We start from the raw sequence: 20,510 nt of genomic DNA on the forward strand, positions 1-20,510 counted from the left end.
ACAAGGAAGACAAGGAGACAAGGGAGGCTTTTGGAGAGTGACAGGAGGCAGGACTCTGCCTTGGGATGGGTGAGAACACAGTCCTGGACTTCAGAAATGTGTGGTGTGGGAGGGGTGCTTTGAGGGGAGATGCTGGAGGAGGAGGGGTGGGGGAAGAGTGGGAAGAAGGGGAGGAGGGAAAAGAGGAGGGTGGTGGTGGAGGTGTATTAGCCCATGGGGGTGCTATGGGGAAGTGGAAGGGCTGGAGGAAGGAGAGGCTTGGTAGGAGGCAGGTTGAGGGGAGGATAGATTAGGAACGAAGTGGCTGTGGCACTGTTGGGGAGACTGGGGTTGGGCTGGGGTGGCACTGAGCGGGGCTGGGCGGTCCCTGGGAGTGGAGGAGGATGGGCGGGTTCTAAAAGTAGGCAGGGCCAGGAGGAGCAATGAGCGGGTCCCAGGGAGTGGGCAGGGATGGGAAAGGGGTATGATGGGCCCTGGGAGTGGGCGGAGCCAGGGGGACTGAGCCGGAATGGGCGGGGCTGAGATGGTAGGTGGGCCCTGGGTGGCTGTGGCCGTGGGAGGGGCTGGGAAATGATGGGCATTGCCGTGGGGCGTGGCTTGATGGAGGGATGGGTGGGCCCTGGGAGTGGGCGGGGCCATCCAGAGGGGGATGAAGGGGTGTGACTGAGGGAGGGATGGGCAGGCTTTAGGAGTGGGCAGGCCTTGGATGAAGGGATAGGTGGGGCCTTGAGTGGGCGGGGCGGTGGGCGGGGCCCAGGGCAGAAGCAGGTCTGAGGCCTCACACCGCACTCACCTTGCTCGATCTCGTCCTCACGCTCTGCTAGCTGCTCAAAGTCGCGGATGATGGCGCGGGCTGCCAGGTGGTGGAAGGTCTCGCTCCACAGGTCGGTGTCCCGCGCGGTGCCTCGCTCAGGACTCGGGGGTCCCAGCTCGAAGCTTACCTCCCACTCCATGCGTTGGCTTTCCCGGAGGCCTTTGACCAAGGCCTTGCCCAGCACGGGGCCCGGTGTGATGGGCCTCTCTTCCGGCTCAGCCATGGCCTCCCAGTCTGGGGATGTTTCTACCCCTACGGTGGAGGAGGGAGGAGGTGGTTCTGTGGGTGGTGGGACAGGAGCATCACAACTCACAATTCATCATCCCTCCCCAAGGAGCAGATAATTCCTTTCCCAGGACAGCTATCCGAAAGGGACAGACCTACATCCCAGGAAGCCTGTACCTGCGGGGTCCAGACAGGATGGGGTAGAGGCACTGGGGCAGGGAGAACGGAGCTGCTGTTTCATGGGGACCAAGGCCTAGGTTAAAGGTGGGAGTGGTGAGTCCCTTGGGGCAAGGGTGGGGCATAGCAGACCCCCAAGAACCACAGACACAGGCCTTGGCCCTCTGGACTGTCATCTGAAGTGGAGCCACAGTCAAGGCTTCCTCTCTGCCCCTTATCAATTCAGGGCCTTCAGCACTTACCAGCGTCCCCAGTGCTGCTACTGTCCATGGTAGGCTTCAGGGTGGACTCATGTTCCTGCTCCTTCATGGAGCTCCAGGCCTGGGTTTCCTGGCCAGAGCCCAACATAGGCTGGCAGCCTTGAGGTAACAGAGAGGGCCTTCGTGCTCCCGGGCCACGGAGTTTGGGGCCCTGCAGTAAGTCTTGGCCACTGTTAACCAAGGGCTGGGGATACAAGAAGAGGAAGAGCCCATGGTGGCTGGACCCTTCTTCTGCTTTCAGCTACAGATCTTTTCCTGGGCCCCTCCTCTAGGAGCAGAGCCTTCCAGCACCCCAACAGACTCCATAAACTCATGACTCTGTGTGTGTGTGTGTGTGTGTGTGTGTGTGTGTGTGTGTGTGTGTGTGTGTGTGTGTGTGTACGTGCGTGCATGCATGCACGCGCACATGCAGTATTGGCACTTGAATTCAAGAGCTTTGTGCTCTTATTTTTTTTAAATTAATTAATTTATTTATTGGTCCGGTCGTGGGGCCTGCACTCTGGGCCTTGGTGCTGTCCCTCAGCTCTTCAGCTCAAAGCTAGCACTCTATCACTTGAGCAACAGCACCACTTCTGGCTTTCTTTTTCTTCTGCTTATGTGGTGCTGAGGAATTGAAACCAGGGTCTCATGCATGCAAAGCAAGCACTCTACCACTGAGCCAACTTCCCAGCCCTCTTGTTTGTTTTTTTAACTCAAGGTTGGCACTTAACCTCTTAAGCCATACATCTACTTCTGGTTTTTTGCTGGTTAATCAGAGATAAAAATCTTGATGGTTTGTGTGCCTGGACTGGCTTCAAACTATGATCCCCAGATCTCAGCCTCCTGAAAAGCTAGGATTACAGTTATAAGGAAGTAGGGTCCAGTAGATTCATGAACTTGTCTTCATTACCCATGAGAAATATCAACAAGAAAAATCCCAAACCATGAGTAATTTCCAAGCAACCAAAAGAAAAAAAAATGATAATTCTAAACCTACTTTTTTTTGGCATAAAGTTCAAAACTTTTTTTGTGGATAGTTAAAATTATCAACCTTTTTCCCTTATGTCTTCCCATATGTTGTGCTTAAAAAGGTCTTTCTCACTCAAAAAATATTCTAGAATTTTGGTGATTTTATTTTTGTTTGTATGTTTAAATCTTTGATTCACAGGGAATTTAGTTTACTGAGGAGATAGAGACTGGCTTTTCTTTGATTTTTTCCAAATCAAATGATTTCCAAATCAACAGTATTTATTGAATACAGTTTATCTGCCGGGTCCCTGTGGTTTCCCAGCTCTCTCCTCAGAGCCCAACACAGCTCTCATGAGCAATTGACTTTGTTTATGGATTTTCCTTTCTGTTTATCAAATCTATCTGTTCTGGGGTTGGTACAACAAACATCTAAAGGCAAGGGGGCACACTGGGAAGTGTATTTAGCAAAAGCCACTTTTAAGAAAATACTCTTCTAGAAGAAATGACAGGAAAGGGAGGAAAACAGGTTCTATTGGGGTGAGTGGTAAGAGTGAATGGGGAGGGCTAGCAAAGAGAGTAAATGAGGACAAATATGGTCCAGTTGAGGAGCTTATTTGTATGGAGGAAAATAGAACAATGAAATCTGTTGCAATTTTTTTTAACTCATGGCCTGGGCCTTGTCCCTGAGCTTTTTTATTCAAAGCTAGTACTCTACCACTTGGGCCACAGCTCAACTTCTGGCATTTTGGGGTGATTAATTGGTTATAAGAGTCTCACAGACTTTTGTGCCTGAGCTGGCTTTGAACTGTGATCCTCAGATCTCAGACTCTTGAGTAGCTAGGATTATAAACAAAAGCCACTAGAGTTCCTGGCAAAATTAAGTTATTAATCTTATGAATGAGTTATGGGCACTCAGGTAGTAGAAGATCACACTCAACAGAAAGATTTCTTCACACTAATGTGGAAAATTGTCCAAGATAAAACTGGTTCTAAAAATTAAATTGTGACTTCTCGATCATAATTGTGGCAAAGATCACAGGACTATGGAGGCATGTGACAAATCTCATCAGTGTTGTTTGCCACAACACTTGTACAACATGTGGTGAAAATTGTTATCCCAGTATTCAGGAGGCAGAGGCAGGAGGATTGTGAATTTGAGGCCAGCCTGAGCTATATAACAAGACTCTGAAACAAAACTGGACCAAAAGAAAAAAAAGATAAAAAGATGAAAAGAAACCCAAACAATTCACCAGAAAGAGCAGCTTGTACATTCAATTATTTAAAAATAGGTGTGTGTTGTGTATGCATATGTGTTTGTGTTTAGTAATTCTAGAAGGAAACACTCAAGTGGGTGTTGGTGGCACAAGGGAAGGAGCTTTTTATTTGTACTTTATATCCAACTGAACTGTTTGGGGGTTTTATTGCAAATAATAGGTATTACTTTTGTCACTGAAAAAGATTAAGTGTCTGTGTGTGTCTGTGTGTCTGTGTGCACACATGCACATGCTAGTCCTAGAGTGTAAACTCAGGGCTTAGGTGCTGTCCCTGAGTATTTTTTACTCAAGGCTGGTTCTCTGCCACTTGAACCACAGCTCCATTTCCAACTTTTTGGTTGTTAATTGGAGATAAAAGTCTCATGGACTTTCTTACACAGGCTGGCTTTGAACCAGGACCCTCTCAGCCTCCTGAGTAGCTAGGATTACAAGCATGAGCCACAGGTACCTGGCAAGATTAAGCTATTAAAAATGAATTTCAAGCTCCTAGGAAACAAAAGAAATTTTAGGCCAACAGTTAACTTTGCATTTTCATTGTTATTGAGTATCACTGGGAAGGAGAGTGGGCCTCCTTGTTGAGTGGGGGCTACCTTCCTCTCTCTGGGCTAGAAGTCTTTGAGATGGCACGAGAGAGGAAGAGAAGGAGACTGGTCACTCTTAGGGGGGCCTTCATAGGAGCTGGTACTCAGCCATACTATTGAGTCCAGGGGATCCTTAATCCCCTTTCCCACACTGAGACTGGGGTCTCTACCCACCTCTGACCTCACATTACGCATACTGGGTCAGAGAGAAAAACTGAATGTGCTGCAGTTTCCATGGCAACAGATGAGTCCCAGATCTAGCATTTCCTCCAGTCAGAGGCTCCAGAGAGAGAGAGAGAGAGAGAGAGAGAGAGAGAGAGAGAGAGAGAGAGAGAGAGAGAGAGAGAGAGAGAACGTGTGTGTGTGTGTGTGTGTGTGTGTGTGTGTGTGTGTGTGTGTGTGTGTGTATATGCTAGAGAGAATCATATTAGAAAAGGAGGGAAGGAAGGAGGAAGGGAGAGGAGGAAAAGATGAACACTGATGGGGCTAGGTGGGAAGAGGTAGGGAGCCAGCAGATGCAGAAGGAAGTAATCCTGCCTGAGCTTTCCCAGGGGCAGGGGAACTGAAGCACACCTGCTGTCCTGTGTTGGGTACCAGGCCAGCTCTTTATCACCCATCAGCAGTGCTGTAAGAGCCCTCCATTTAGACGTGTGGCCGGATGGTGGCTCAGCCATCGGCATCTGCCCCAGTTAGCAGATGGAGACCGTGGGGGCACAGAGGGGTTAATGATAGTTTGAGGAAGAGTCAGGTCTGGCTCCAAGACTAACGCCCTCCATTTGCATCAGGTGGCTGGTTGGTCCCTGGCTAAGCACAGAGGAGGGCCCAGGGGCAAGGTGGCTGTAGGTGGCCTGTGTGCAGGTGGAGGCAAGAAGGGGTGACGGGTGGTGGTGGCGAGAGGAAAAAAGGCTGCCTTCATGGGATGGCAGACTCACGACAAATCCATCTAAAGCCCATTCTTAACAAAAAAGGGTAAAACACAAGCCGGCTTAGCACGGCCGCGCTCTCCACAGGATGCCTTTGCCTCTTGTGGCCCATTTGGTTGTCGTGACTAAGGGGTCTTGTAATTCTTGGCCTTCAGTGAGCAGAGGCCAGGGGTTCTGCCAAACATCCTAGGGTACCCAGTACAGCCCAGTACCCCCCACTCCACTGCCAGTGATGCTGAGCCTGAGAACCCTTCATCTGGCAGAACACTGGCAGCTCTCCTGCTGTAGTTCTCAGGTGGTTGCTGGGACTGGCAGGAGGGAGTGTGTGCTGGAGAGAAAGCAAAGACTTTGAAGGCTGAAGGTCCTGGGCCCCTTTGATTGGCTGGGTGACTCTGAATAGCTTGCTTTACCTCTCTGGTCCTTGATTTTCACATGGGAACTGAGCCCTGAAGGTGCTTCCTCTCTCAGGGTGCTGTAAATCTAATGACAGTAGGTGCAGATGCCCTTTGCCAATTGGTCACAGCATGTGGCCTCATGGACCAGTGATTAGGGAGGTGTCATTGGTGGAGCAGTTGAAGGCCCAAGAAAGGTGTGGGGTGTGGGGAGGGCTTACTCCCTCAGCTAGGGGATCCCTGTCTTAGGTGTTAGAAAGTAGTCCTGTGTTGGATCAGATAGGTCTACTAACCCAGTACTCAGCTGACCTTATGTAAGTGATGGACAGGCCTTGTCCTCATGGCTAAAGCACTATTCACAGCTTTCCCCTGGCTCCCCTCCCCCCCCACCTCCATTAACCTGGCCTTGCTTGGGTACCTGCAAGTCAAGGTGCCACCGAGGGCCATCCAGGCTGGCCTGGCTGGTGAGTTCCTGCAGCCTGGCTTTACGCAATGGGTGTTTCTTGGCAGTCATGGTGGAGTCACTGGATGTGGTGGCCCTTGAGCGGGGCTTGTGGTTGGTGATCTGATTGGTGCTGTATGCCCGCCGTCGCTGGAGTTCCGGTCCTGGGTTTGGATGGAGTAGAAATGTCGGAAGCTTCAATCTCCTCACTCTCTTTCTTTTCCCTTTGCCTACTGAAATATGTGAAGAGGTCTCCCCTGGCATCTAAAGCCTTGTCTGTTTTCCCAGCATCCCTTTCTTCTGCCCCCCTTTTAGAAGTACCATAGGCTCCCATTGTGAATGTTTTTCCTAAGTGCCACACCCCTACGCCTTTGCCTAGGCAGTTTTTTCTTTTCTTTTTCTTATTTTTGTCAGTCATGGCATGACTGAACTCAAGGCATGGATGTTGTCCCTGAGCGCTTTTGCTCAAGGCTAGTGCTCTACCACTTTGAACCACAGCTCTACTTCCAGTTTTCTGGTGGCTAATTGGAGATAAGACTCTCATAGACTTTCGTGTCTGGGCTGGCTTTGAACTACAATCCTCAGATCTTAACCTCCGAGTAGCTAGGATTGCAGAGTTGAGCCATCAGCACCAGACAGTTTCTGCTGCTGGTACCTCCTCTCCCTTTCCAGCTCTACTGATTAGTTCCTGTGTGAAGGGTGTTGATATCCTCAAGCAATGTCCCCTCCCCCACAGGGACGGCCCCCCTCCTTCTGCTTCCATCAGAGTGAAGGCCAGTTGTGTCTCTCACACCATATGGGGGGCTTTCAAAGGGCAGGTGCCAGCTGGGGCCCGTCTTTGCTTCCCACACTGTGCTCAGGACCTGACCCCTAAGGGGTCCCGTGAAGAAGTAGACTCATTCCCTACAGTCCACCTCTTGCAAGCTCCCAGAGCTAGCCAGTGGCTTCAAGCCTCCAAGTCTCGGTTTCCTCATTTGTGACAGGGGTGTAATCCCTCCCCCACCTCCCCTGCATCTCCACAGCTGCCAACCTTCCACTGTGGTTTCTATCAGGTGCTTAGCAGTTAGTAAATGGCAATAGAAAGCAGCAATCAGCATAGCCTCCCCACAAAGGCAGCAGCACAGAGAGCTCAGAGGACCCACCGTGATTGCTGGTCGAATCTCCACTGAGTATCTGGCCGTCTTTGGCTTGCCCCAGGTTGAAGGACGCCCCCAAGCTCTTAGCACTGTCCCCACTGTCTGGGCCAACCCCTTCATCCTGAGACTGGTAGAACACAGAGCTGCCAGATTCCTGAGATTGTAGCATGCTGTATTTTCGCCTCTTGTCCTGGAGGGAGAAGCAGGAAGAGGGCTGGGAGTGAGACAGTCATTAAGAGCTTCATGGGATGTAGCAGGTGTGGAAACCTGGGCTGGGTGGGCTCCACTCCTGAGGAACCAGCAGAATGAGGAAGCGGTTTTGTGTGCTTAATGAATTTAGGCAAACTTATGTTCGAGAGAGGATGAATAGAATTAATCTTTCTCATATCATTTATGTTATCTTAAATCATTGACATCATTGGTTAAATTTAAAAAAACACATTAATTCTAAATGTCATTCCTGTCTCTAAATGATTGAATGAACAAGCCATTGATTCCTCCATTTCATTATTTATTTCACACACACCCCCACCCCCCACACCATGTTGGCTTTTGGAGGTCATTTTTATTTTAAAATAACTGAACTGTAGAGCGTCTGCCCTGCAAGTGAGGGACTCACTTCAAACCCCAGTTCTGTTAAAAAAAAATAACACATATCTATTAACACTTTCTACTAGTATCTGTGTGTGTGTGTGTGTGTGTGTGTGTGTGTGTGTGTGTGTGTGAATGTGTGCACTGGTACTACTAGGGCTTGAACTTAGGGTGTGGGTGCTGACCATGGATTTTCCTGCCCAGTCTGGCTTCAAACCTTGATCTTTAGCTCTCAGACTCTGGAGTAGCTAGAATTACAGGCATGAACCATGACTCCTGGCTCAGTATGTTAAACTTTGTACTTAATGCATTTTGGAAGTCCCAAGTCAAGTGTTCTCTTTAGCATCCAGTTATATAATATTCCATCACCTCTCATTGTTAAATAAAGTTTGTGACCTTTTTTTCTACCACAAAATATTTGGTAATAAATCCATCACATTGCTTTATTTCTCTAGGTTAGAAAGATTTAGGTCTTCCTAATTTTATTAGTTCTCTAGATCGCCTGCACCAACAAAATATGAAGGTATTGTTTATCTAACTAGTATCAGGAGAAACTAGCAAGAAAAGAGAAGGAACATGGATTCAATGAACTGTCAAGTCCTTTCTAGAGGGAAGTTTCTGTTGTGATTTGGTGTCTTCCAGACCTTCAAGAGCGACTTACACTATGCAAAGATGTAGCCACCATATTGTTCAGCATCACCCTCCCCTACAGTTGGAACAGTCCACTCCACAACACCTCAACTCTGACGATGGTTCTTAAGAAATTCAATAACTTGGAAATTTGAAGAGTTCACATAAAATTCCCAATTTCTCTTGGAAACACATTTAACATAGAGTCCATATTCTGCACAACAATAGTTCATTTATACAGAGTATAGCCTATTCAATTTAGATAAAGCACTTTATTGCCTCTTCAGCTAAGCTCAGTGATAAGCAATATCTATCATGGCTTTCTCCCCCTTTGTTTATACCAAGTCCATTTTATAACTGTCCAGTAACCTAGACATTGTGTTTGTGATTCCAGGAAAACAAAGTGAGAGGGCTGGGAAGGTGGCTCAGTGGTAGAGCACTTGCCTTGCATGCATGAGGCCCTGGGTTTGATTCCTCAGCACCACATAAGCAGAAAAAAAAAAGCCGGAAGTGGCACTGTGGCTCAAGCACTAGCCTTGAGCTGAAGAGCTGAGGGACAGTGCCCAGGCCCAGAGTTCAGTCCCCACGACCAGACCCCCCCCCCCCAAAAAAAAAGAGAACAAAGTGAGATAGGACTGGAGGTGTGACTCAAGTGGTAAAGTGTTTACCTAGCACAAAGCCTTGAGATCAAATATAAGTACCACTAAACTAGAACAACTCAAAAGATGAGAGACACTTAAAAAGAAGTAATAGTGTGATGCCATTGGCTTATGCCTGTCATCCTAGCTACTCAGGAGACTGAGATCTGAGGATTGTGATTTCCAGCCCAGACAAGAAAGTCTGTAAGCCTCTTACCTCCAATAAGCACCACAAAAGCCTGAAGTGGGGCTGTGGCGCAAGTGATAGAGCACTTGAATAACAAAGCTCAGGGACAGTACCCAGGCCCTGAGTTCAAGCCCCAGGACCAGCACCCCCCCAAAAAAAAAGTACTAGAGAGGTTCACTAAGGAGGAAAGAGATATATTCTCAGGTCTTCTCCCCCATTTAAACATGAATTTCACCTCCCTGTGAAAAGTTCTTGCTTATTTATCCCATTCTCACCACCAACTACTAGAGAGTTATCCACATAATGAAATAAAACAGGAACTCATCTAAGGAGATAGAAGCTGACAAGAGGGTTTGGGGAAAGAAGCCCAAAGGACATGATTGATCATCCAGGGGAGGTTATATGAAATGCAGATTCCTGGGGCTAGTCTACCTGGGTCCTTCATTCTTTCAGACCTAGGTGCTAACTGCGGCTCTGGATTTTAAACAAGTTCTCCGGATGTTTTTGTTACAAGGGCTCCTCAGGACTGTATTTTGAGATGGTGGCATCTATACAACCACAACCTCATCATGACTGAATGCCTACAGCCTGCCTACTACCCACCCCCACCTGTAAACCACTTTCAATGAGCTCCTCCCTGCCAGCTAAGGATGATTTGGGGGCATGAGTTCTAGACTGCTCTTGGAATTTCCAGGGTACTTACAGATCTGAGATTGGAGACGTACAAGGAGGCATCACACACAATGCCGTATCCCACCAGACGCTCTCCTGGGAAGAGGGAGCTGGTGCTGACAGGTGAGATCAGGACCTCTGCTGTCTCAGGAAAAACCCACTCCACACTCACATCGCTCAGCACTGGCGCCATGGCCTTCTTCAAGGATTTGACCATCTGCCGGGAAGAACCAGAACACAGGCTGGATGGATGTGTGAACAGGGGTATGCGTGGATGAGGGGCATAAAAGGGGGTATGAGCAGGGAGCAGGAACTCAGGCCTTGAGGCTTATCCAGCAGCCTCTGTGTCTCAGACTCCTGAGATGGCAGGATTAGAATGGATCTTTGCTGTCATCTTCTTTAAGCCCAACATTTGGAAAAGAGAAAATCTGAGGATCAAAGTCTGGCTATGAGTGGGGCTCAAGAGCACACAGAGTGAACTGGAGCTGGGAGTGGTGGTACATACGTGTAATCCCAGCTCTTAGGATGCTGAAGCAGGATAATGAGTTTGAGGCCCGCCTAAGAGAGTGAACGGGGGAATGATCTTTCCTGTTTTCTTTTCTTCTTTTCTTTTCTCCTCCTCCTCCTCCTCCTCCTCCTCCTCCTCCTCCTCCTCCTCCTCCTCCTCCTCCTCCTCTTCCTCCTCCTCCTCCTCCTCCTCCTCCTCCTCCTCCTCCTCTTTCTTCCTCTCCTCCTCCTCCTCCTCTTTTTCTTCTTCTTCCTCTTCCTCTTCCTCTCTGATCCTGGGGCACTGCCCTTGAGCTTTTGTGCTCAAGGCTAATGCTCTACCACTTGAGCCACTGCTCGCTCTACTTCCAGCCGTTGGTGATATAAGAATCTCACAGACTTTACTGCCTGGGCTGGCTTTGAACCATAATCCTCATATCTCACCCTCCAAAGGAGCTGACAGGTATGAGTCACTGGCTCTTGGCAGGGCAGTGATCATAAGTAAGTTAACATGTGACCTAGCAGCTAGTAACCTGGCATGGCTTTCAATGTTATCTGGCCTGGGGCCTCCACCTCTCTGGTTCCTGCAGGGGTGCACTGTGGCCTTGTGTAGAGCCTAATGTGAAATCTCAGCTCTGTTGTGGGGCTGTCATCCGAGCTGTCTGAATCTCCGAGACTCCAGCCGTGGAAGATGGTGTGTGTGTGGGGGGCTTCTGCCTACCTTGGGTTGCAGGCGCTCTCCCTCTGCCAGGAACTCAGCACTGCCCTTGGACACAGATGCCAGCCCTTTCACCAGTCGATGGCACACATTGGGTCCAATTCCAAAGCTATAGCACCTGGGATGGGGACAGAGAGGCTGTTACCTGTTACCCTCTCTGCATGCTTTCCTCCCCAAGGAGAAAGAGACAGGGCCTAGTCCAGCAGGGGCAGCATGGAGCTGGCCCTGTATTTAAGCAGAAGGTGTGGGAGGAGGGACACTCATGAGTGTGCATACACGTGAACCCATACACAGCCATAGACTGATAGCCAACAACAGTGTCAGAGTAGCCTCTTCCTGGGTGACTCTTGGGACTTTCAGGCAGAAGTATAAGTGACACCCCTCCTGAGTTTTTAAGAGGAAAAGAAAACTTAAAAACCAGTCCATAAAGCTGGACTCTAGTACTTGTAATCTTAGCTACTCAGGAGGCTGAGAACTAAGAATTGTGTTTTAGAAGCTAGTAGCCTGGACAGGAAAGTCTGTGACACTCTTTAAATTCAATTAACCACCAAAAAGCAAGAAGTAAAGGTGTGGGTCAAGTGGTAGAGTGTCAGCCTTAAGCACACACACACGCATACACACACACACAAGCTCAAGGATAGCGCCTAGGCCCTGAGTTCAAGCCTCAGGACCAGTACAACAAAACAACAACAACAACAACAACAAAGCACACACAGACCCAGCCCACAGCATCCTGGAAGCATAACCTGATGGGTACTGTCCTCTCTCAGGCATTATACACATTTTGTGCTTGCTCTGGACTCCCCGCCCCTGTCTAGCCTGGGCTGACCTGGTAGAGAAGGCGTGGTTCCGCACCAGCTCCAGCACCCTCCCTGTGTTGCCCACAGCACCATCGGTGATGAGGAAGAGGAGGCGCGGGTGGCCCTGGTGCACTGGCTGCCGCACAATCCACTTGAGAGGGGAGAGGATGTTGGTGCCCCCCATGTCGGCTCGCATTTTCTGGATGTTATCACAGGCCATGGCTAAGCTCTCCTGCAGGGAAAGGAACGCAGTATGGCCCACAGTCCCTGAGGTCACCTTGAGCTGTGGAGATCCACAAGGGGGTGCTCTTTCTCTCACTGGCTTTTACTCCAGCCCCTGGCTTGCCTGCCTGAGGGAAGACTAGGTGGCCAATGATTTGATGGAATCCACACACTAGAGAAGCTTGCACTGGCATTGTCTACTGCAGAATGACTTATCGCTGTCCTTTCTGGGTTCTTCTTTAAAAACAAGAGCACACTGGGAAGGTGGCACATTAAGCCATGGTGTTTCACGATGTGGAGCCTGGGGATGAGGGGAGGTAGAGGGAGCCATTTGGTTTGCTGAGGGCCATTTGGATTTCATAACGTTTCTTGGGCCCTACAAGATGACTACTACAGGCAGATCACCACAGGTAGCCAGCGAGAAGCCTACACCTCTGTCCCATCGTGTACCAAATGATGCTATGGTCTTTATGTAGCCTACAGACAATTCCTTATTACTGAATGTGGAAAACTGGGCTGGAAGTCCTTTGAAATGGGAGTTCTCAGTTTGATTCTGGCACCAACTCCTTATGATAGCTTGAAATGGAGATGATTTCCACAGGCTAGGCCTCGGACCTTCTCCCTTGCCTGGAGCCTGGGACCCCACTGGCCACGGTCTACTGACACTAAGTGGATGTTGTTGTGGCAGGACTCCATTCCCTCTGGACACAGTCCTGCCCCTAGCTTGTGAGCCGTTCTGTGGCCGTTGGCCCACCTATTTACCCCGACCTCTTATTCTTCTCTTTAGCTCAACCTTGCATGAAACAGATGCTCTTGTGAGTGGCAGGCCATGGACACACTCTCTTCCCCTCCCTCTTCCCCATCTCTGTGAACCTGTGTGCTTCACCCAAGGTAGTATTTTATTTTCAAGAGGGAAGCTCTCAGCACTTGCCTAAGCAAGCATAGTGTTCTTTTTTACTTTTCTGCCCCTGCCTCTGTCCCGTGGGTGGCCAGTCTCTAGGGCAGGCCCCAAGTTACCTTCTCGTGCCTTTCCCCACTCCTTGCCTCTGTTTTCCAATACCCACCACCCTCTCAGTTTCACACTTGCCCTTCTGGTACCTCACTGTAGGTCTGGCTGGAAGGGAAGAGAGTCTTAAACGTGGATCCAAACCCGATGATGTTGAAGAGGCAGGCTGGCATGAGGCTCTTAAGGGCCACGAGCATGGCATCCTGGCAGGCGAGAAAGGCATTTTCAGGATTCGGGCAGGGGCTACGCATGCCACCACATATTGTCATTCCCAGGAAGGCGCCACCTCTGCAGAGACCTGTCACCCTCTGTCGGCACACAGCATCTTCTTCTCTATCATGTCAGGAAATCTGCCAGTTCTGGCCAAGGCTGGACCAAAGCCATCATCCTATGATCTCTCATCCACGCAGCAGGTCTGACTCGTCAAAGCCACTCTATGATGGCTGGCCAGTTCTAGTTCACCTCCCACTGACCTCAGGGAGTCAGAAAAGAGGAGGAAGGAACCCACTGTTTTATACCAAAGCAAAACTGACATCCAGGGGACAAGGGAGGCTAGCTGGGGTCACACTGCAGATGGAACAGCTTCTAGCCCTCATTCCAGGTCTCTACCTCACATCCAACCCCCTCAACCAGTGACAAGTCTCTATAGACAGTCTCTATAACTCATATTCATCGGATGTCCAATGACTCATCTGACTCATTGGATGTGCATTATGTAAGTCACCTTCCAAATCTTTATTATAGTTCTCTGCGGCATTCTCCTCCCCATTTTATAAAAGAGTAGATGGGGCCTTGTTGGTTAATCTCCAGTTAGTAAACAGCAGAGCTAGAGTTCAAATACATGTTACTTTATCTGCAAGTCTGCAGACATTAGAGTCTTAATCTATGTCATCTTGTATTGCTAGGAGACCTGGATGAAGGTTTGTTGAAAATAATGACAAAAGATTGCAGGAGTGAAATGAAAATGATCCAGGACAATGATGAATCTGAAAGCATGTGCTAAGTATTGTGTACTTTAAATCAACAATCTCATTCGCTCTCTACATAGTATATTACGCATAGTGGGTAACAAGCTATACTTTGATGTTAAACCTATCTAAGTATAGGCTAAGTGCAGGTGGTGACTCACTCCTGGAATCCTAGCTATTCAGGAAGCTGAGATCTGAGGATCACAGTTCGAAGCCAGCCTGGGCAGGAAAGTCTATGGGATTCTTATCTCTAATTCACCAGCAAAAAGCTGGAAGTAGATGTGTGGTTCAAATGGCAAAGCATTATTCTTGAGCAGAAGAGCTAAATAAGGGAAAGTATCCAGGTCTTGAGTTCAAACTCCAGTACTGGCACAAACAAATACACAAAAAACTATCTGGGTATAAATTCCATCTTTACCATCATTACCTTGACCTAAGGCATAGGCTCATCTGCTGTTGCTTCTTTTCTTCTTCTTCTTTCTTCTTCTCTTCTTCCTCCTCCTCCTCCTCCTCCTCCTCCTCCTCCTCCTCCTCCTCCTCCTCCTCCTCCTCCTCCTCCTCCTCCTCCTTCTTCTTCTTCCTCTTCTTCTTCCTCTTCTTCTCCTTCTTCTCCTTCTTCTCCTTCCTCTTCTTCTTCTCCTTCTCCTTCCTCTTCTTCTCCTCCTTCTTCTTCTCCTCCTCCTCCTCCTCCTCCTCCTCCTCCTCCTCCTTCTCCTCCTCTTTCTCCTCTTTCTCCTTCCCCTTCTCCTTCCCCTTCTCCTTCCCCTTCTCCTTCCCCTTCTCCTTCCCCTTCTCCTCCTCCTTCTCCTCCTCCTTCTCCTCCTCCTTCTCCTTCCTCTTCTCCTTCCTCTTCTCCTTCCTCTTCTCCTTCCCCTTCTCCTTCCCCTTCCCCTTCTCCTTCTCCTTCTCCTTCTCCTTCTCCTTCTCCTTCTCCTTCTCCTTCTCCTTCTCCTTCTCCTTCTCCTTCTCCTTCTCCTTCTCCTTCTCCTTCTCCTTCTCCTTCTTCTTCTTCTTCTTCTTCTTCTTCTTCTTCTTCTTCTTCTTCTTCTTCTTCTCCCTCCTCCTCCTTTTTCCTTTGCTTCTTTCTTCTTTCTTCTTTCTTCTTCTTCTTCTTCTTCTTCTTCTTCTTCTTCTTCTTCTTCTTCTTCTTCTTCTTCTTCTTCTTCTTCTTCTTCTTCTTCTTCTTCTTCTTCTTCTTCTTCTTCTTCTTCTTCTTCTTCTTCTTCTTCTTCTTCTTCTTCTTCTTCTTCTTCTTCTTCTTCTTCTTCTTCTTCTTCTTCTTCTTCTTGCTTCTGCTTCTTCTGCTTCTCCTTCTGCTTCTGCTTCTGCTTCTGTGTCTTCTACTTCTTCTGCTTCTTCTTCCCAGTACATGCTATTATTATTATTATTACTATTGCCAGTCCTGGGTCTTGTATTCTAGGCCTAGGCATTGTCCCTAAGCTCCTTTGGCTCAAGGTTAGCAATCTACCTCTTGAGCAACAGCACCACTTCTGGCCTTTTCCATGATTAATTGGAGATAAGAGTGTCATGGACTTTCCTGTCCGGACTGGCTTCAAATGTCGACCCTCAGATCTCTGCCTCCTGAGCAGCTAGGATTACAGGTGTGAGCTACCAACACCTTGCCACCAGTAAATATTATTAATATGAGGTACATATTAGTATTAGAATCCCTATTTTACATGAAAAGAAACTAAAGTTCAAGAGGAATTGTCCTGGAAGACAAAAATCCAAGACTATGACCTTGGCTTTCAAAATGCAGCTTTGATGTCTTGATTTATGTTGACTGCCTTGGCACAGAGCTCAGGAATGCAAGTCTCCCCTTCACCCCCATGTAGTTTATAACAGCCCCCAAAGGATCTCAGCACAGCATTGGAGAAACACTGCCACCCTCTACATCTCGCAGGAGACAGTTGCCAGTGGATTCCAGCATTCAGGCTACACAGAGCCTCAGCCCCATCCCACCCCTTCTGTACACATTAGCATTACACATTCGCCTTTACATTGTCTCTCTCCATCCCTTGTGTCAATACATTTTGTGTCTCTGCAAAAGAAGTCAATATAGGCTTTTTTTCATTAGCCACTAATGCGTATTCCTGCTGTCAGGAGACTCTGCGGATCCATACAGATCATCTTGGCTCGCACATATTAGAATTTTTAAAGCCATGTATTTGGCAGCGGTGGCAGCTGAAGAAAGAGACCAGCTGCAGGAAATTAAATTGGCTGAACTTTCCCCCCTTGGCGTGGGCTATTTGGATTTCGAGTCTCTCCTTCCTCTCTCAGCCTAGTTATTCCTAAGACTTCAGCCCAATGGACCATAATGAATGACCCAAGCAACCCCACCCCACCCCAGTAGCCTATTGCCAGCAGGGAAAAGAGATTCCTGTGTTTTTTTTCCTCTGAAAGGGTCGTGGATAGCAGAACAGATTGCACCAGTATAAAGCAATTTGGGAAGGGTTGACCTTGAGCTCAGTGAGTGGAACTGGAAAAGAGCAAGGGGGACTCCAAGAGGAAAGGGGGCTGGAAAAAAAAAAGCCAGAGCATTCTGGAGCACAAGGATTGGAGAGTTGCTTTAGTCCAGGAAGTGTATTTCCACTTGTAAATCAGTTCCATTTGGTGGAGAGTAACTGCTTGTAACAATGGCATGAGAAGACTACAGACTGAGTCCAAGCTTAGCAAGGTGGGGGGAGAAGTCGTGATCAATTATTGATGTTTTCCTGGGCTTGGAGAGGGGAACAGAAGGACATGAGACATTACATTTGCCCTCCCTGAATTAATCCTTCCTTCTCATTTTACAGAAAGCACAAATGAAGCTCAGAGTTGAAAATCAATTTGTCCAAAGTCACGTTAGCAATTCAGCGACAATCGATCCTAGGCCCCAGGATTGCTCTTTGCATAAGGCCATGCAACAGGAATGACATAATCAGAGAAGAAAGCTTTTTAAAGGAGAAGTGCAGGCACAAGTCCTAATGAGCAATGTGGGGAAAATGAGCACTCTGGCCAGATATGGAAGACCCAGGCTTCCTCACAAGCCAAGCGATGCTGGAAAAACACTTAACCTCTTGGAGAATCAGTTTCCTTAGCTGGGAAATGAAGAAAAAAATGGGTGAGATGGTCCCTAAGGGATGCTTAGGTTTGTGATCTGAGGATACTCCAGGGCAGGAAGAACCTTTCTTCTGTCAAGAGCCATTTGCATATTTATTACATAGTGGCAGACAAGCCACAGGCAACCAATTAGAAGCATGCATGTCTGTCCCGTCATGTTGCAAATTGTTTCACAGGCCTTACATAGCCCGACAGGGGAGTAGGGACCTTCCCACCCTTTCTCTGGGATAATGGGATGTCTTCTGGAGCCTCAGGGCTGTAGGATGGAATATGGAAGGCCTGTAAGGCTGGAGGGAGCCTCAGCTCTGTAGCACCATGGACAACTCCTTAGTTTTCATTCTCTCCTTTGGTGATGGGGAGAGGTGGGAGGAGGTGCCAACCAGCCCTACATCATAAAGTCAAGATGCCTCATATAGGGTCTTGGGTCATATTTATGCTCTGTATGTCATGCTTTAAGTTAGAATCTGGTCCTAGCAAGCCTTCAGAGTTAGCAGGCCTCTCAGATCCCACTTAACCCCTCCTCTCTTTGCTGAGTCTGTTGCCCTGGCAACAAAAGAGCTTGCTCCAAGGACAAACTAAGGGGGAGGGGCAAAATTCCAGGTGACTGCAGAGCCCCACTTCTTCTTCTTCTCTCCTCTCTCGTTCTCCTGAATTCTAATAGGCTGTCCAGCTCAATGAACAGCCCAAGGTCTTTCAAAATAGTCTTCATAAACCCAGAAATAGGCCCCATGGGGAAAAATAGATGAGAAAGATCTGGCTCTTTCTCATGTCTTTTCATTTCCCTCCTCTCCCCCTTTTTGGTAGGTCGTGGGGCTTGAACTCAGGGCTTGGGAGTAACCCAGCATTTTTGCTCAAGGCTAGAACTCTACCATGTTGAGCCACAGTGTCACTTCTGGTTTTCTAGTGGTTAATTGGAGGTAAAAGTCTCATGAACTTTCCTGCCCAAGTCTACATCGAACTGAGCTCCTTAGATCTCAGCCTCCTGAATATCTAGGGTTACAGGTGTGAGCCAGCAGCACCCAGATAGTTCTCTGTCCTTTTTTCCCTTACCTCCTTTCCTCTCCCCCCCCCACCTCTCTCTCCCCTTTTTCTCTCTCTCTTTCTCCCTCTCCCTGACATTTTTTTTGTTTTTACTGGTACCAGGGTTTGAACTCAGGGCTTCACACTTGTTTGGCTTGATTGGTTGGTGCTTTACCAACTTGATCCATGCCTCCAGCCCAGCTTTTTGCTGGTTCTTTTGGAGATGAATTCTTGAGAATTTTTCTGTCTGTACTGACTTCATACTTTGATCCTCCAGTTTTCAGTCTCCTGAATAGCTAGGATTTTAGGTACAAGTCATCAGCACCCAGCTACAGCACTGGGGTTTGAACTCAAGGCCTTATGGTTGCTAGGTAAAAGCTCTACCATGTCAATGGAGCTTCTGGCATTTGGTCCTTTTAGTAGACATGTGTCCCACTCTTAACTATGGGCTCTTTGAGGGCAGCCACCGTGTGTGCATTCTGCTCTGTGTTCAAATGCCCACATGCAAGGCTTTGTACATGGTAAGTGTTTGAGAAAAGGATCTAATTATGTCTATTTGGTTGTGGGGACCATGCCATCAAATCTCTTATGTAGCTGAAATACTCAGAACCAAGTAGTAGAAGTAAAGTGGACAGGCCAGTAGGAATGAGGACATAGACACAGGTCCAGTCATAGACCAGAGTAGCCATGTGACCTTGGTAAATCCCTGCAACTCAAAGGACCATTTTTCCTATGTGGAAAATGGCAAAAATAGGAGCAAAGCTCCAGGATACTTGTCTGGATTAAAAACCAAATATCACATTGAGTGGTTTGTGCAGAATCTGGCATGTACCAGGCCCTCAGCTCAGATTAGTTTCTTTCCTCTTTCCTCCTTAACTCATCTCCTTCAGGACTTAACCAAGACAGGCATGCAACCAAAGTTAATACAAAACCAAGGTCAGCTCTTGATGAACTCATCTCTTGCATATGGGCCATAGTTCTGCCTCTGCTCTTATCACATCAGGATTTCATTTGGGGAGCCAATTGAGTTTGGTTGTCTTTGCTTAAACTGATTTTAAAAAATTTAAGTCCCATTGCAACAATGAGATGTACAAGACGTATGTCGAAAAACAAACTTTACAACTTTGGCGAAGGGAGGGGAGGTGAAGGGGGAGATGGGAAAGAATGGTAAGGGGAAACAAAGGAGGAGGCAACAATGCTTGATAAGAAATGTACTCATCACCTTGCTCATGTAATTGTAACCCCTCTGTTCAGTATTTTCATAATAAAAAAAAGAAAAAAAATTTAAAAAGTGTTGTTTCACCAGGCACTGGGGGCCCATGCCTGTAATCCTAGCCACTCAGGAGGCTGAGATCTGAGGATTGTAGTTCAAAGCCAGCCAGGCAGGAAAGTCCATGAGACTCTTATCTCCAATGAACCACCAGAAAACCAAAAGTGGAGCTGGTTCAAAGTGGTAGAGCTCTAGCCTCGAACAAAAGAGCCTAGGCTGTAAGTTCAAGCTCCATGTGCCCTGAGCCTGGGGTGGGGTGGGGTGGGGGATGGCTGGGTACCTTGACACGGTGGATATTGGTCCCACTCATGCTGCCACTCCTGTCGATGAGGAAGATGAACTCGCCGTGGGTCTTTCTCAGGTTGGGCTGCACAGACTGGAGGTCAGGACAAAAGTTGAGCATGATGACGGAATGGTGAGGGATGTCTTTATGGAGGCGTTTCCGGATGATTTCTGACTGGAGGAGAAAAGAAATGGAAGGGTCTTGAGATACCCCTTGGTGACTCATGCCGGTGTCACCTGCTCACTCACCACACAGTATCCAGATCCCACTTCCACGTGGGATGTCCTTGGCTTGCTTGCTGTATGCTCACTGATTGCAATACTAAGCACGGTTTTGTAGGCAGCAACATCTGCATTTGAATCCTGGCTCTGTTACCATCTGATTGTGTGATCTTCAGCAGGGCTGGGCCCTTGGGACAAAAATGTCCACTTCTCAGGGTGGGTGTGAGGATGGTCTCCATTAACATATAAGTGAGGGTCCCCTAGGCCTCCAGTGAGTACAGGTCTCTTCCACTTTTATAGTGTATGAGCTACTCTCTGGCTTACCTTGGCCATCAACCTGGTTTCCCAGCTTTACTGATTCTCTCTGGCTGATAAACTCCACTTTGTCCTTCAGTGTGAGGCCTTCCCCAGCCTCACAGGTGGACTTAACTGCTTTGTCTCCTCAGTCATGAAATGAGGGCAAGAGTGCCAACGGCACAGAGTTTTATATGGATGAAGCACCCCATTTATGGGGTTGTTGCCTG

General features: G+C 48.1%; 2 protein-coding genes across 11 annotated transcripts in view; one reads left to right on the forward strand and one right to left on the reverse strand.

Moving 5' to 3' along the window:
• Positions 1-20,510, forward strand: part of Pla2g2c (phospholipase A2 group IIC) — a 247,216-nt gene that overhangs the window by 95,846 nt on the left and 130,860 nt on the right. The gene's annotated exons all lie outside the window — the stretch shown is intronic.
• Positions 1-20,510, reverse strand: part of Vwa5b1 (von Willebrand factor A domain containing 5B1) — a 61,912-nt gene that overhangs the window by 13,730 nt on the left and 27,672 nt on the right. For 4 of the 6 annotated variants that reach the window (XM_070037753.1, XM_070037752.1, XM_070037754.1 and 1 more), the window contains exons 8-16: positions 19,763-19,939; positions 13,215-13,325; positions 11,924-12,126; positions 11,098-11,212; positions 9,922-10,107; positions 7,179-7,362; positions 6,013-6,269; positions 1,459-1,660; positions 794-1,093 (exon numbers count right to left, since the gene is read on the reverse strand). In XM_070037753.1, coding sequence (XP_069893854.1) covers positions 794-1,093; positions 1,459-1,660; positions 6,013-6,269; positions 7,179-7,362; positions 9,922-10,107; positions 11,098-11,212; positions 11,924-12,126; positions 13,215-13,325; positions 19,763-19,939 — 1,735 coding nt within the window. The remainder of the gene's footprint in view (positions 1-793; positions 1,094-1,458; positions 1,661-6,012; positions 6,270-7,178; positions 7,363-9,921; positions 10,108-11,097; positions 11,213-11,923; positions 12,127-13,214; positions 13,326-19,762; positions 19,940-20,510) is intronic. The other 2 variants (XM_070037756.1, XM_070037755.1) reach the window with 2 other exon arrangements.

Source organism: Dipodomys merriami, unplaced genomic scaffold, assembly GCF_024711535.1.
Source record: "Dipodomys merriami isolate MVZ:Mamm:240054 unplaced genomic scaffold, mDipMer1.0.p SCAF_28, whole genome shotgun sequence".
NCBI lineage: Eukaryota > Metazoa > Chordata > Mammalia > Rodentia > Heteromyidae > Dipodomys > Dipodomys merriami.